At 38.6% G+C, this 17,270-nt stretch overlaps 1 protein-coding gene across 1 annotated transcript in view; it reads left to right on the forward strand.

The window, feature by feature from the left end:
- Positions 1-13,944: 13,944 nt before the first annotated feature.
- The window catches only part of MYEF2 (myelin expression factor 2), a 31,247-nt gene continuing 27,921 nt past the window's right edge, over positions 13,945-17,270 (forward strand). The window contains exon 1 of the mRNA XM_055538045.1: positions 13,945-14,245. Coding sequence (XP_055394020.1) covers positions 14,085-14,245 — 161 coding nt within the window. The 5' untranslated portion in view covers positions 13,945-14,084. The remainder of the gene's footprint in view (positions 14,246-17,270) is intronic.

The raw sequence follows: 17,270 nt of genomic DNA on the forward strand, positions 1-17,270 counted from the left end.
AACATAAACTTGTTTTTAACAAGATACTAAAATATAAAAAATGATTATCTAGTTAGATATGAAGAGGAAAATCTAATTTATTATGCTTGTTAAGCTAGTAGAAGAAAATTTTTCTCTTTAACTATAGATCAGCTTTATTTCAAAACATATTGTTTCCCCATTTTTTCTTCTATTCTTCTAAATAGTGTCCTTTGTATGACTTTTTCTTTGTATGACTTTGTAGGACTTTTTCTTATGTCAGAGAGCAGGTTTATTAATTATCTATCTTGTCAGAAGATGTGGTAACTATAGAAATGTAAAGAATATGACATTCCCACTCTAATGAATATATTTGAGAATGAAGGTGTCACTAAGGAACTGAAAGCAAAAATTTTCTCTAACAAGCCAGCTCAGGATTCTTTTCAGAGGAAAATTTTGTTGCTATGAATGCTTGTCACCCTGGTTCCAGCTGACTTCTTGCTGTCAAGTTTTCTATAATGGTATCCTCTCTTGACCTTATTAGGTCAACATGTTACCTTCAGCTTTTCATGGAAATCTATATCTTGTCTGGCTTAAGTTTGTTTATTCTTCTGAGTTAAAATGTTTGAAAGTAGCTCTGCTTTTTCTTTTAAAAAAAAGTTGCCATTTATTCAAATATTGGATACTACAACTTTCAAATGCAAAACTTTAAAAAATGTATTGAGGACAAATGTAAATTATCTTTTTGTTATAAATGTTAAACATCAACCCAATGTTTACTTAGCTTTAGATGGTATTAGATAATTAATTATGTCCAAAAGTCACCTGTTTGTTTTTTAAAAATATTATTTGGATTGTCATTTTTAGGTACCTATGGCTTATTTTCTACATAAAGAGTTTCAATCTTTTTGGAGGGTTAAGAATGCTTTTGAAATTTCAGTAGGAAATCTATGCCCTCATACACTTGCAGATAATTTTGCTCACAATTCGTGGCATTCATGGACTCTTGGAAGTCCATTTTTATAAATCCCAAGTAATACAAGGAGTGATTTTTAAATTTCTGCTATAAATAAATGGTCTGTGGTCTCATTCTCAGTTTTGCAACTAAGTACTGATTGTCTTAAAGTCCTGTATTTTTTAAACTGCCCTATTAATTTTCAATTTTCCTTCCTTGGAATTCTTCCTCCAGGTCATCTTACCATCTGATCTCTAGAGAGTAGCCAATGCTGAATATGCTGAAATAGAATTAGAGAGTATTGTAATAGGATGATTAAATTTGATTAGAAAATGACTGTGGGATTTTTGTCAACAGTGAAGAAATTATCTAAGTAAGTGGAATCATAAGTGAATTGAGCATGATGATACTTCTGTGTAGATAATGATCTAATCCTGGTCTATTTAATGAGTCCCATTGAAAATGAGATGGTATGTTTTGCTGGTAAACTGTTCTGCAAAGAAAAATACACTAAATGTGTCAGTTCAGAGTGAACTTTTTAAATGAAGTTTCATTTAACTGGTTTCAATTTTAAGGCCCATAAGCCTTAAATCATTTCATTTAAACTGCACTTCAAGTCTTTTCTATAATTTACTGTTGAATCTTAACGAATATGATAAGGTACCTTGGGCACAATCCCCATGAATGTGTGTGATCCATAACCACAGTATAATGTTTAACTGGCTCAAGTTATCTTGCTGGGTTAAAGAAACAGAGAAATAGAATCAGTTTATTCTGCTACAGTGTATGTTTCTGTAATATGCATCAATTAATTGACAAATAGGGATGCCAAAAGAATGTGAAAATCAATTGGTTTATACAAGATTTTCCCTAAAACATTAGTGTTTTGACTACTTGGTAAAGGAATTTAATGCTAAATCTATTAACACAGCTAATGCAATAAGTTTGAAGGAAAGCAATCCTATACACACTACCCATTCACTCCTCTTTCTTCCTCTTTGTTCAGTTCAGCCATATGCTCTGTCTTGAACATGCAGAGTGACTTCCTGATCTTTGTGTGTTTGCCCTTGTTTTCATAATTTACCCTTTCCTTATGTTTTTTCATCATTCTCTCTTAACTAAAAAAATTTTGGTGAAGTTCTAGATACATTGTCATGTATATTTTAGCTTGTATTTTTAACTGTGCTCATATTTTCATTAGGTTTGTAAATGTTTTTGTAGTGTTTATGTGAAGCTGCATGAGTTTTACATCGATTTTTCTCCAACATGATATTTTTTTCCTAAATTTTGCCAATTATTTTTTCACTGAATAAACTTTATTTTGTAGATTCATTTTAGGATTATATAAAATCAATCAGAAAGTACTGAAAGTTCCTCTCTCTTTTGCCCTTACTCCACAGTTTCATCTGGTATTAATATCTTGCATTAGTGTGGTACATTTATTACAGTTGATGAACCAATACTGACACTTTATTACTAAAGTCCATAGTTTACATTAGGGTTAACTCTTTGTGTTGTACATTTCTACATGTTTCACCAAATGCATGTCATATATCCAGCATTATAGTATCTTAAAAATAGTTTCATTTCTCTAAATACTCCTTGAGCTCCATTTACTCATTCTCCTCCTTTCCCTAACCCACCAGGTTAACCCCTGGAAACCATTGTCTCTATTGCTTTGTCTCCAGAATGTGTGTGTGGAGTCATATAGACTCTGTTACCTTTTTCAGACTGGCTTTTTTCATTTAACAATAAGCATTTAACTTTCTTTCATGATGTTTCACAGCTTGGTAGCTCATTTCCTTTTATCACTTAATAACATTCCATTGGATGGATATACCATAGTTTGTCTAGCCATTCACCTATTGAAGGACATCTTAGTTGCTTCCAATTTTTGGAAATTAAAAGTAAAGGTGTTTTAAACATCACTTGCAAGTTTTTGTATGAACATAATTTTTCAACTCATTTTGGTAAATAACTAAGAGTGTGATTTCTGGATTGTATATGGTAAGGGCATGTTTAGCTTTGTAAAAAGTTAACATGCTGTCTTTCAAAGTAGCTATACCATTTTATGTTTCCACCAGCAATAAAGTAGAATTCCTGTTGCTTGCCATTCCTCATCAGCACTTGGTATTGTCAGTGTTTTGGATTTTAGCATCCTAATGGCTATGCAGTGATATCTCCCTGCCATTTTCATTTTCAATTCTCTTATGACAAAAGATGTTGAATAGCTTATGCTAATTTTCCATTTGTATATCTTCTTTGATGAGATGTCTGTTCAGATAGTTTCCGACTTTTTAATTTGGTAGTTTGTTTTCTCATCATTGAGTTTTAAGAGTTCTTTGTATAGTTTGGAAATATGGCCTTTACTAGATATATGTTTTGCAAAGATTTTATCCTTGTCTGAGTCTATCTTTTCATTTTCGTAAGTTGTCAGGTATTTTTAGGAATGATTTTATAGAACATGAGTTTTTGTTTTCAGAAATGCATGCATTGTTAAATAAAAAACATTTGTATACTTGATATCAGATTTGTAAAACCAAGGTAGCCAAACTGAACTCATATTTCTCATAAGCAAAGCTAAACTGAATGAGTATTTAGTAAGACTGAAAAAGCCTATGATACTATGTAAAAGTTGGTATAAAATAAGTTGAAGCTAGTGGCAATGTATAAAATAATACTTAAAACTATGAAGATTTTAAGGAGGAAGTATAAAGCTAATGGTTTGAGAATTAACTTACATATTTTTTACATAGTATTCTCTATACACAGTAATTCTTTTTTTTTTTTTTTTTTACACAGTAATTCTTATATAACTATCCCAAGACTTTAGATGATGCTCAAAGCAATAAACATTTGGGAAGAATAAGGTCTGAGTTTTCAGAAAGGTTTTGGACAGAACGTCTATCCTGGGACTGTAAGAACATCTGTCCTCACAGTACTACCATACATCCTTAGTAATCTGAAGGAAACTCTTGGGAACTCACAATTGAGATTTGTTAATGGAGCAAGAAGTATAACATAAATTACAAGTTTCTTTTTTTTAAATACACTTAGACTTATTTAGAGGTGCAGGGATTCCTATCGCTAATGGACACAAAGAATGAATGGATGAATAAACAAATAAATATAGTCTCTTCTTTGTTTTGGGATATCTCAGAACATACACTAAATAGCTTAGACACTGTGCCAAATATTATTTATTGATACTCAGCATTATCCTCACCTTTCTAAGCTCCCTTGTATAAGACATTTCTCAGACTCTGCTTACGAGAAGCTCAGGTATAAAATTTAAAGGGAGGGACAGAGAAACCACTAGTCTCAGCAACAGTAACTTTGTAGGTATCAGCAAACGGCAGATGAGATGCTATACCAGCAGCTTCAGGGCATAAGAAAGTTCTGAGACTTACCTGCTGCTACATGAAACAAAGATAATTGGTGGAGGTTCCCATGATTCCTGCCCTGCTTAATTTTTCAAACCCTAGCAATAGTTCCTGGACCTTTGTTCCATCAATCGCACTAATTATTGTGTAAACCTCTCTGTCTTTGTGCATTAGATCTACATGAAATGCCTACAGCTGGATTGAAAGCTTTTATTTCTTTTCCTGACTGAGTACTGAATAAAGAAAGAAGTAAAATCATGGAAATACACCTAATCAACTCTGTTTATATACATCAATATGTTTACAGTTATGCATATAGACATATATATTTTTAGCATGTTTAAACAGTTTGTGAATTGAAATATAATGACATGAAATCACTTCAGCCTACCAGTCTGTAATACATCATGAAAAATATATTACATTTGTATACTACTGAAAAAGTATTGTTTCTAACAGAGTAAGCTCATATGCAGCTATAAGGAAAAGTATTACCCTTGTTATAAAGGGTTGCAAAAGGGTAGAATTTTTGGATTCTGTTCCGTTTCATGAAACTGTGGTAATAGAAACCCAATGCAAGGCATAAAGGGAATGGAGGTTCTTTTTCTCCCCAGGCAAGAAGTTTGTATATAGGCAGTCTAAGGCTTATACACTGGTTCTGCGAGGCCCTATTTTTGTATATAGGGATACAAAAATAGGTCCTAAGTTTGCATATAGGCAGCCTAGGGCTTATACACTGGCTCTGTGAGGTCAGGCTTCTATTTTTTTCTGATTTGCCATCTTTAGCTTGTGGCTCTTGTCCTCAAACCTGTTACCTCATGGTTTCAGAGGAATACTCCACCATCTTGCCTCACAGGAAAGTAGGGAGGCAAATAACTTATTAGGAAAGATTCTTCTAGCAATCCAAGTGTATTTATCCTTACAACTTCTTAGAGTTGTGTCCTATGACCACTCCCAGTATTTTAGTTGGGCATATTGCTACTAGACAAAATTGTGATTCTGTCAGTAAAAATAAAAAAGAGGGAGACTGATATCAGGCAGGAAACTTGTACTGTTCTACAGTAGACAGCAAAGGAACAAATAAAAACCAATGTAAAGGATGTCCTCAAGAAAAAGAAAAAAATAAAGCTGTGTTTGTGTGACCACACTGTAGACTACTGAAGCAAATTGGTTTTTACAAAAAAACCTTTTGACTATCATGATTAAGTTTAGCTGTGCTTAATAGAAAGACTCCACATAGTAGCATATTAATCAGGATAGAAGATTTCCTCCAACTGAAAACAAGCTTGAGGTAGGACTATGAAGGTTGTTCATGGTGGCTTCATGGTGTCATCAGAGACCCTAATTCTATTTTCCTGTTCTAGCAACTTCAGTACTTAGCTTTCAGTCATAAGCTCACTTCATGGTTCATCATGGTTACCACTGCTACAGACATCATTTGTCCATTCCAAGCAGCAGCAAGAGGAGATAAGAGAGGACAAAAGGGCCACTCTTCCAGTTAAGTCAGTCCCTTCTAAGGAGCCTCCTCCTCAGTCCTCACAACATTTCTGCTCATATCTTAATAGCCAGACTATAGATGTGTGGCCACTCACAGTGGCAAGTGAAGCTAGGGAATGTGGACTTCTATATTCACAATCCGGAGAAGGCAATGGCTCCCCACTCCAGTACTCTTGCCTGGAAAATCCCAGGGACGGAGGAGCCTGGTAGGCTGCAGTCCATGGGGTTGCTAGGAGTCGGACACGACTGAGCGACTTCACTTTCACTTTTCACTTTCATGCATTGGAGAAGCAAATGGCAACCCACTCCAGTGTTCTTGCCTGGAGAATCCCAGGGACGGGGGAGCCTGGTGGGCTGCTGTCTATGGGGTCACACAGAGTCGGACACGACTGAAGCTACTTAGCAGCAGCAGCAGCATATTCACAATCATCTTAAATAAATTTCTATTATCAAATAAGAGGGATATGGATTATGTTAGTTATTAAGTCTATCATTACCATTTACAGCAGCAGTCCCCAGCCTTTTTGGCAACTGGGACAATTTTTCACGAATAGGGGAGGGAGGGGGTGGTTCGGGAGGTAATGTGAGTGATGGGGAGTGATGGGGTGGAGCAGATGAAGCTTTGTTCCCTCACATGCACTCACTTCCTGCTGTGGGGCTGGGTTCCTACCAGGCTGAGGACTGCTATCTGTCCAAGTCTCTGGGGTTGGTACCCCTGATTTATAGGATTATATTCAAATATGCATGACAGTGTGTGGATTAGACCTTATTAGTCAACACTCTAAGAAATGTATTGCCCTTTCTAAATGTGGTAACTAAACATTGAGAATGACCTTGCTAAAATGGGCAATTAAGTTAAAAACAATGTTTGCTACACAATAATCATTTTCATGAATACTCCTTGAGCTAGAATGTCAAATTTGGAATAGTTAAAAATATTACCACATGATATCCATGGCTTTGGACAGAGGAAACCTAATTCATGGACTTACTGAAGAGGAGGGAGTAGCTATGCCTATAGGAAGGAAAGTAGGGCAGAATCCTTAGAAATTTGCTCTTCTGATCTTTCTTTTAATGGAGTTACTAGAGTGAGATTGAGGAAAAGGCATGGTGATTTAAGGAATTAGAAAGAAACCAGCACAACATTGTAAAGCAATTTTCCTCCAAAAAAAAAGACAATGAAAAAAAATTGAGACTCAAGTAAGTACCCAGGAATTAAAGGAGTGTTTAGTCTTCAAAGGAGAAAACTGTCCCAATATTGCTTACAAAAATCAAAAGTAAATCTGTTAATGGGCAATGATCCTAGCATTGTAAAGTGGAAAAATGAAACAATTATTAAAGGAATTCAAGCAACACTGTTGGTATTATCTGAATTATTTGAATAATTGAGGTGAAAGTGTAATTCCTTGCCTGGATTATTCAGATAATTGACTTAATTCTAGACTTCTCATAACTACTTGAAAACTTTCTTAAGTATGTAATTTTGGAATGGTAAATGCTAAAAAAGACTCCTAAGTTACACAGAGTAACAGGAGAAGAAGAGAAGAAAAAAAGAGAAAAAGAGTAAGTAGTTAATTGTCAGAATAAATCTATTCTTTCAAGTGATAATAACCAATATCTACTTTTTCATCACAGAATGAGCTTCTATGGTGAAAAAGTGAACTATATATGTATTTCAAATATAACCTGCAGTATTTTTTAGTTATAAATTCCTTACTTAGTTTTAGTTTTCTAAAGTTGGGAAATAGTGGCTTCAAATTCAGCCATTTAGTTGTGTAAAGCCAAGTAAACTGACTTAAAAAACATACTATTTCTTTGACTTCATATTCTTGGTCTTTGCCTTCAGTAAGTGAAGTGAAGTCGCTCAGTCGTGTCCGACTCTTTGCGACCCCATGAACTGTAGCCCACCAGGCTTCTCCGTCCATGGATTCTCCAGGCAAGAATACTGGAGTGGGTTACCATTTCCTTCTCCAGGGGATCTTCCCGACCGAGGGATTGAACCCGGGTCTCCCACATTGGAGGCAGATGCTTTAACCTCTAAAGCCAAATTAAAAGAATGTTAGTGGCTACTCCATTCTCTTCTTTGGTAGCAGAACCATAGGCAGTGAGCTCAGTTGCCAACCTCCCTTACAGATGGGTGTGTCATGCTGTTACCAAGTCCAAGCTCGCTCTGCTTGCCACAGGATAGGTGTTGAGGCAAGGAAGAGACTTTAATCAGGGAGCCAGCAGACCACTCTTGCCTGGAAAATCCCATGGATGGAGGAGCCTGGTAGGCTGCAGTCCATGGGGTTGCTAAGAGTCGACACAACTGAGCGACTTCACTTTCATTTTTCACTTTCATGCATTGGAGAAGGAAATGGCAGCCCACTCCAATGTTCTTGCCTGGAGAATCCCAGGGACGGGGGAGCCTGGTGGGCTGCTGTCTGTGGGGTTGCACAGAGTCATGACTGAAGTGACTTAGCAGCAGTAGCAGCAGTGGCTACTCCATTCTCTTCTTTGGTAGCAGAACCATAGGCAGTGAGCCCAGTTGCCAACCTCCCTTACAGATGGGTGTGTCATGTTGTTACCAAGTCCAAGCTCGCTCTGCTTGCCACAGGATAGGTGTTGAGGCAAGGAAGAGACTTTAATCAGGGAGCCAGCAGACCAACAGGATGGCAGGCTAGTGCCTCAAAATAACCATCTTCTTGGGGTCTGGATGCCAGGTTGTTTTATAGATGAGAGAGAAAGAAGCAATGAGGAATTAAAGTCAAAAGCAGAATAGAGAGGGAGATGCAGTGGGGAAGTAAAGTGAAAGAGTCCTCAGTCTTGCAAAACATCTCCAAGGGAATGTCCAGCCTTGAGAAAATGTCAGCCTTCAGGAGAAAAGGAAAGATATACCCATTTGAATGCAGAGTTCCAAAGAATAGCAAGGAGAGATAAAAGAGCCTACCTCAGTGATCAAAGCAAAGAAATAGAGGAAAACAATAGAATGGGAAAGGCTAGAGATCTCTTCAAGAAAATTAGAGATACCAAAGGAACATTTCATGTAAAGATGGGCACAATAAAGGACAGAAATGGTATGGACCTAAGAGAAGCAGAAGATATTCAGAAGAGATGGCAAGAATACACAGAAGAACTGTACAAAAAAGATCTTCACGACCAAGATAATAACGATGGTGTGATCACTTACCTAGAGCCAGACATCCTGGAATGTGAAGTTAAGTGGGCCTTAGGAAGCATCACTACGAACAAAGCTAGTGGAGGTGATGGAATTCCAGTTGAGCTATTTCAAATCTTGAAAGATGATGCTGTGAAAGTGCTGCACTCAATATGCCAGAAAATTTGGAAAACTCAGCAGTGGCTACAGGACTGGAAAAGGTCAGTTTTCGTTCCAATCCCAAAGAAAGGCAATGCCAAAGAATGTTCAAACTACTGCACAGTTGCACTCTTTTCACACGCTAGCAAAGTAATGCTCAAAATTCTCCCTCCAAGACAGGCTTAAACAGTACATGAACCGTGAACTTCCAGATGTTCAAACTGGTTTTAGAAAAGGAAGTTGAACCAGAGATCAAATTGCCAACATCCATTGGATCATTGAAAAAGCAAGATAGTTCCAGAAAAACATCTACTTCTGCTTTACTGACTATGCCAAAGCCTTTGACTCTATGGATCACAACAAACTGTGGAAAATGCTTAAAGAGATTTCCTGATCACCTGACCTGCCTCATGAGAAACCTATATGCAGGTCAGGAAGCAACAGTTAGAACTGGACATGGAACAACAGGCTGGTTCCAAATGGGGAAGGGAGTACGTCAAGGCTGTATATTGTCACCCTGCTTATTTAACTTATATGCAGAGAACATCATGCAAAATGCCAGACTGGTTGAAGCACAAGCTGGAATCAAGATTGCCCGGAGAAATATCAATAACCTCAGATATGCAGATGACACCACACTTACGGCAGAAAGTGAAGAAGAACTAAAGAGCTTCTTGATGAAAGTGAAAGAGGACAGTGAACAAGTTGGCTTAAAACAACATTCAGAAAACTAAGATCATGGCATCTGGTCCCATCATTTCATGGCAAATAGATGGGGAAACAAAGGAAACAGTGTCAGACTTTATTTTCTTGGGCTCCAAAATCACTGCAGATGGTGACTGCAGCCATGAAATTAAAAGACACTTGCTCCTTGGAAGAAAAACCATGACCAATCTAGACAGCATGTTAAAAAGTAGAGACATTACTTTGCCAACAAATGTCTGTCTAGTCAAAGCTATGGTTTTTCCAGTAGTCATGTACGGATGTGAGAGTTGGACTATAAAGAAAGCTGAGTGCCGAAGAATTGATGCTTTTGAACTGTGGTGTTGGAGAAGACTCTTGCGAGTCCCTTGGACTGTGAGGGTATTCAACCAGTCTATCCTAAAGGAGATCAGTCCTGAATATACATTGGAAGGACTGATGCTGAAGCTGAAACTCCAGTACTTTGGCCACCTGATGCGAAGAACTGACTCACTGGAAAAGACCCTGATGCTGGGAAAGATTGAAGGCGGGAGAAGGGGACAACAGAGGATGAGATGGTTGGATGGCATCACCAACTTGATGGACTTGAGCGTGAGCAAGCTCCAGGAATTGGTGATGGACAGGGAAGTCTGGCATGCTGCGGTCCATGGGGTTGCAAAGAGTCGGACATGACTGAGCAACTGAACTGAACCGAATCTCTTCTATTCACAGGTGAGAAGGGACAAACTATCTCTCCATGAGCTGAACAAAGGCACATTAGTTTAACAGGGGGCAGGGTCCTCCAGACAAGCCATTGAGTATGATTATAATAATAAAAGCAAGTCATAGGAACAGTTTCCAACATGGAGTCAGAATTGGCTTCCTCCCTGCAATAATGTGACTAAGTTTTGACCTGTGAGTGGGAAGTGTTGTGTGAGACTTCTGAATAGGAGCCTTCTTTTCTGAACAGCTTCTTGCCTTCAGTGCAGACAAAATGCCTAGATCTCCAGTAGCCAGCTTGGGCCCTAGGGTGACCTTTAAAATGTTCGCCACACACTAGGGTGGTGAAAGGTCAAGACAGAAGAAACCTGTTCAGTTCAGTTCAGTTTAGTTCAGTTGCTCAGTTTTGTCCGACTCTTTGCGACCCCATGGACTGCAGCACGCCAGGCCTCCCTGTCCATCACCAACTCCTGGAGCTTGCTCAAACTCATGTCCATAGAGTTGGTGATGCCATCCAACCATCTCATCCTCTCTCATCCCCTTTTCATCCTGTCTTCAATCTTTCTCAGATTCAGGGTCTTTTCCAATGAGTCATTTCTTCGCATCAAGTGGCCAAAGTATTGGAGTTTCAGCTTGAACATCAGTCCTTCCGATGAATATTCAGGACTGATTTAGTTTAGGATTGACTGGTTGCATCTCCTTGCAGTCCAAGAGACTCTCAAAAGTCTTCACCAACACAACAGTTTAAAGGCATCAATTTCTCAGAAGAAACCTGAGTCCATGATAATTGTGGAGCAACTATACCTGCTCTGGGATGCCTTCCTCTATACTATTTTTACTTAAAAGTAATAAATTTAATCTTGTTTAAGATACTATTATTTCTAGTTTCTGTTACTAACAATACAGTTCCTAAATGATACACAAATTATTAGGTGAAAATATTTTGGAATTTTAGTATTAGATTTCCAGGTATGTGTAATATAATGGTTCTTTCCTTAATCTCCCTCCATCTCCCCCTCTCTCTTTCGGCCACTCTATTACAACTACATTTCAATTTGTAAGAGATAAAACTAGGTAGTTATGTGAGGTTGCATCAGTAATGCATTTTGTGCCATTGCAAAGGATGAATTTTGTAGTAGGAATTATGAGAAGGTAAAAGTTAAATTATTACTCAAGATTTTTCAGTATGTGTATATGGACTTAAAAAAATAAGTGTGGAAGGAAAATTAGAAATGGAATGTAGCAGTAGTATGTTAGCCAATGTGTTTTTAAATTTTATTTTCACGTTTTGCTAAGGTAAGTACAATATAATAGCTAGTGAGGGAGGAAAGATCAATCTATAGAGCAGTCAGATGGAATAGTAGTTATTCAACATTTTCTCTTCAGAAGCTGCCCCAGTTCTCTCCATCTTTTGAGATTCAGCTCTTATATAAAGTTCTAACAGATCTCCCTATAGAAATTAACCTCTGCCATTTATGCATTTATCAGGACTAGAGTTAAATTACAGTAAGGGAGGTACATGTCTTAGGTACATCATTTAAAGGATGCCAAAAAGCTCAGTAATAAAGATAAATACTTTAATGAAACATTTTAATTAGCATACTACAGTATGCAGGCCAGAGTCCTGATTTTGTAAATAAATTTTTAATTATACTTCATATTTGTCTCAATTACAGCACTCAAATAGTGCTTTTTATAAGTGTTCTCCCCTAACAGGGAATAGGCTGTATCTACTTTTGTATTCCTCATGTTCTTACTACTCTGTTTTAAGCATAAAGGCCTCTTAAAAAATATTAAATTGAATTTTTTGAGATTTTGCAAGAATATACTATACAAGAGACTGCAGGTTTGTTTTCATCTTAAATTCAGTAACAGCCAAAGAATAACAGAGAGTGATGGATGTTTTGAAAGTACTTACAATTCAGTTCTATGAAAACCACTTGACTTTTCTTTGATTAAAACCCTGCTCAGCCTGGAGAGATAGGGAATTGTAATACTACTTTATATTCATATAGCAATTTGCCCTACATAAAGTTCTTTCTTTTAATCCTCATCTTAATCTTGCTAGGTAGGTATTATTATCCTTATTTATTACGGAAAGATTGAAAAGTTAAGTGACTTGTCCAAGGAGTTACAGGCAGACAGTGGCAGAGCAGGGGTTTTAACCCAGTTTTTTTTGGTGTCAAAAATCCAATGACTTCTGCTACTCCAAATACTAAATCTTGGAGAACTGACTGAGGAGAAACAATTCATGCAGTAACAACAGCCTGTGTTGTGTTTTTGAAACAATGTCAGTGGCACCCTAAACAGTAGTATTTTACCAAGTGTACCCATAGAATTAAAATTGGTCTGATTTTTATGTGTGTGCGTTTGATGAAGTAACTCTTCTGGCATAGGATTGGCTGCTTAATGGTATTTTTTAGTTGAAGGAAAAAAACCCTACACATTGAAATGTCAAGGAAATGGGGGTAATTGAGGAAATTATGTATTACTTGAGTATTAGTTTCTAACTACAGCTTTACCGCTAATGTGTGCATGATATTTAGCAAAGCATGTAAATCATACATGTTTGCCTCTTTATGAAAAGAAAGGTTTGGTAAGGTCTTTGAACTTTTCAGCTGAAAAAGGTTATTTCAATGTGAAATATTATTATGGTACTCCCAAGTTAGAAGTTGATTAAGTTTAATGAGTTTCTTTTTCATACTTGGGGGGAAAAAAATCTATGACTGTATTTTAAAACTCCATACAGTAATTAAATTTGTTTGAGAGCCTGTAACTGCTTCAAATAGAATTTCCATCAGCATATAATAAACACAACCAAAACCCCAAATGTTCATTATTGGCTGTCTAGTAGGTTTCTTATGAAAAGTATAGATTCTCCTCATTGATTGCTGCCTGGAGAATTAAAAACTTTAGTCTTCTTTTTGCCTTATTCTCTAGAACAACCAGAACTCAAAGGAATTCAAAGCCATTCTTTCTGGTGAATTGCAACCAGTCATCAATGACTATTTATTGAATGTCCACAGGGTGCCTAGGCACTGAAGTAGCAAGTGATTTATTTGCATTATTCAAAGGATTTCTAAGGGGAGTCTGAATATTAGCAGACGTTTTTAAAGATGCTAAGCGTGCTGTGTGTGCTTCTCTAATTTAAATTGCCCCTACAGGAAATGATTAGAATAGTCTAGGTTTCAGAGCCCTAGGGATTTCTAACACCCAGAGCCGACTTTTGATAGTGAAGACCCCTCTGGGTGCCACAGGACTGAAGGGGCTGGGGCTCAGAACACTGCCCTACCACGGGCTTCAGGACAAATCAAGCCCTCCTTGGGTAGGAGCAGGACCGACTACGGCCATGGTGGCTCACACACGCCACCAACCCATCCTTCTACTCCCCTCCCCGCGCACTCCCACTCCCTCCCCTCTACCAGCTCACACCATCTCCCAGTCTCCCAGCCCTGACTGGTTCTCGCGAGATCCGGGCAACTGAGCGCTCGGGGCCTTTTCAAATCGGGATCCGTTACCGCTTTGCCGGCCGCCGCCATTGTCGCGCTCGGAGCCCCTCAGCGCAGGCGGCGGAGGCGGAGGCCGTGGCGGCGGGATGGCTGACGCCGACAAGCCCGAGGTGCTTAGGGCCGCTGGCGACGACAGCCCGCATCGGCAGCCCTCGGAGCCGCCGGGCGAGCCCCGGCGAGAACCTCACCCGCCCGAGCAGGAGAAGCAGCCTCCGCAGCACAGCAGCAGCTCCAATGGCGTTAAAATGTATTGTCTTTTCCTCAGGGGACCGGGATGAGGTGTGGGGCGGGAGATCGACCTGGGGGCGGGGGGTGTCGAAGCCGGGGCTGAGCCTTGGCGGAGGATAACCGTCCCCGGGCCGTGGGCGGCGGGTTGGTGCAGGTGCAGTCGGCCCTCTCCCGGGCCCTCCCCGCCCGCATCGAACCGGGGGAACCCGGATGCGGGCCTGGGGGCTACCCTCCCCTGCTACTGACCCAAGACCGCGAGTCACCCCCTCTTCCCGGACTTCGGTTGGAGAACCCTTACGCAGAACTCGGCGGTCGCCACGATTTGCAGGAAAATGGTCCCCCCCCCCCCTTTAAAGGCCAGTAGTTAGTGTTCATCACTAGGGAGTAACTAGGGATGACATCATCGGACATTGCCTCTTAACCGCCGAGAACGTTTGTGAAGGAAATATCCGCACCCCCCGCCCCCCCCATCTTCCCGGCCTCATTCTGAGCTTTGTAAGTTCACTGTTGTTTTCTAAAGTGTGTATTCATTTCTTAACTGATCTATATACCAAGAGGAAATTTAGTAATGTGCTGTGAGACCGAATCCATTGTGTTATCCTTGAATTGCTGAGAGGTACTTTAAAAAGGGAACGGTGCGTGGTGCCTTGCTCCACCCCCTTCCCTACCGCTTCCCCATGTTTGTCAGCCACACAGGCTTTTTAAAAAAAACTCAATGCGGAATGGTAGGATCTTAATTTTGGTAAAATAAGATCATTTTTTAGTTGAAGGAAACCCACTACTTAAAACACTGCAGCTGTCATCAGTGCCGATGAAGAATGTAGTCGGTTCGAGTCATAATAATTTCCAGTTAAAAGGAAATGCTGTGCTTCCCTTTGTTCTTGTTATATAGAAGGAATATGAAGTCAGAAATTTCATCTGCACATGCCCAGCTCTTTAAACCTGAAATTGAAAGTATGTTAATTTTGTGAAAACACTAAATTTACTAGAAAGTACTGAAGATAATGTTCACACTAAAGTAGGAAAGATAAAGGTTCTTACTTTTCTTTTGTATAAGAATGTTTGGAACACTATGTAAGACCTGGACCACTCTAAGGGTTGATTGCAGATGAAATAAAGTAGGTCTCCCAGCTCTGTTATGTACTCTTGCTCTCAATTGGATTTGAATATGATGGGCGGTATCTTCTAGAAAAAACAGAGATCTGGGTATAGGAGATTTGACCTATCTCCTAGTGGAGTTTGTTCCTAGGTGGAACCTGGTGCACTTAGTAACTGAAGACCAAAAAAGTGAATGAAGCATTTTCTACCCTTCTTGCCAAACTGTGGGCTTTCAGGGATTTGGCATCATAAATATAAGGGAAAAACTGTGGAATGAGAAATAAGAAGTACTTTGTTTTATCTAAATATGGGCCTGCCACCTCCTTATCAAAAAGTACAACCTAGAATTATGGAGAGAAGCCCTACTGTACTTGGGTATGATTATATAATAGTCTGATTATAATAGTATGATTATATAATATATATATATAATATATAATAGTACAGATAAAGCTGGTATCTGAACTTCCATGAGATCTAAAAGTCTCTAATCCCTTTTAAAGTCCCGTGGGGGTGTAGATAGACAGAAGTGAGAAGTGGGAAAAGAATCACTTTCACTTCTTACTGAAGCAGAGGTAAATACAAGGTGAAGAAATGTTACCAGTAAATACAGATGCAGATTCTTTTCATATTGCTTATAACTCATCTTTCTCCCTGCCTCTTTTCCCAGTTGTGTAAGAAACCAGTTTATTATCAGGGGTTTCTTGTACTGTCTATTCCTTAAGAACATACGACAGACCATCATGGAACACTTGGACTTCCTAGGTGGCTCGGTGGCAAAGAATCTGCCTACCAATGCAGGAGACCTGGGTGTTTAATCCTTGGGTTGGGAAGATCACCTGGAGGAGGAAATGGCAACTCATTCCAGTATTCTTTTCTGGAAAACCATATGGACAGAGGAGCCTAATGGGCTACATACAGTCCATAGGATCAAAAAGAATCAGACACTGAGTGACTGAGTACACAGGCATGGGTCACTCATACTAAGTAACTGGAGACATTTACCTACATCAGCCTAACAACCCTTATTTTGACTCTGGGCACCAACTGAAGTAGTCAACAACCCAACACATAAACCTTGAGTTGATTCACTATATATTCTTAATGATAAGAACTTGTCAAACTGATAAAAATGGCCACATATTGCCTTAAAATGTATGTTGCTTAGAGGTGAACAGAGTGCTGTTTGTCATCAAGACTGAAATGGTTTTTACTGAGGCTAGTCCATAGTAATTGAGCACGGAGGCAGCTATGTCGGCATCAGCTATGTCTTACTCCTCTTTGTACTTAAAAACTCCCGGTAAACATTTAAGAAATGCCAAAGTGAGCTTTCATATGATCATGAAACTCATATACAGAGGATTTATTTGGCATGTTCATATCTTTTGACAAGAAATTAAAGATGTTTCCCTCAGTCTAGTCTTTTTCTTTATGCCAAAATGGTATACTAGCTCTCCTTTTCTTAAGTGAATGCGAGGAAAAATAGCAGTGTTGTTATAATGCTTCATTATTCATGTATGACTAACAACTTGGAGCATATGGAGATTGAGAGTTACATTATGATGCTTGTATAAAATACTAAGCATTGGTGCAAGGTGTAGTGTTTGAAGTAGAATAGTGTTTTTATTATATTAGAGTAAAGAATGGAACTGGGCTTAATTTTGGATCTCATAGCGTTATGCTTTCTAAATCATATATTAAAACTAGGTCCTCATTTGATGTTGGATACTGATTTTTCAGAAAGTGAAGTTATTTGGGTAGACGTAATTCAGTCAAGAATAGATAATGTTTTTGTAACATAGAACCATCACAGTATTTCAAATACATTAGAAGGGAGATTGCTTAGATGAATAGTTTGGGAATTATTACATGGAATTCTGAATATAGTGCCAATATTTTGATTCCCTTAAGAGTTTTCACATGTATCTTTACTGACTTTCCCATAG

Source organism: Bubalus kerabau, chromosome 10 (assembly GCF_029407905.1).
Source record: "Bubalus kerabau isolate K-KA32 ecotype Philippines breed swamp buffalo chromosome 10, PCC_UOA_SB_1v2, whole genome shotgun sequence".
NCBI classification, from domain to species: Eukaryota; Metazoa; Chordata; class Mammalia; order Artiodactyla; family Bovidae; genus Bubalus; species Bubalus kerabau.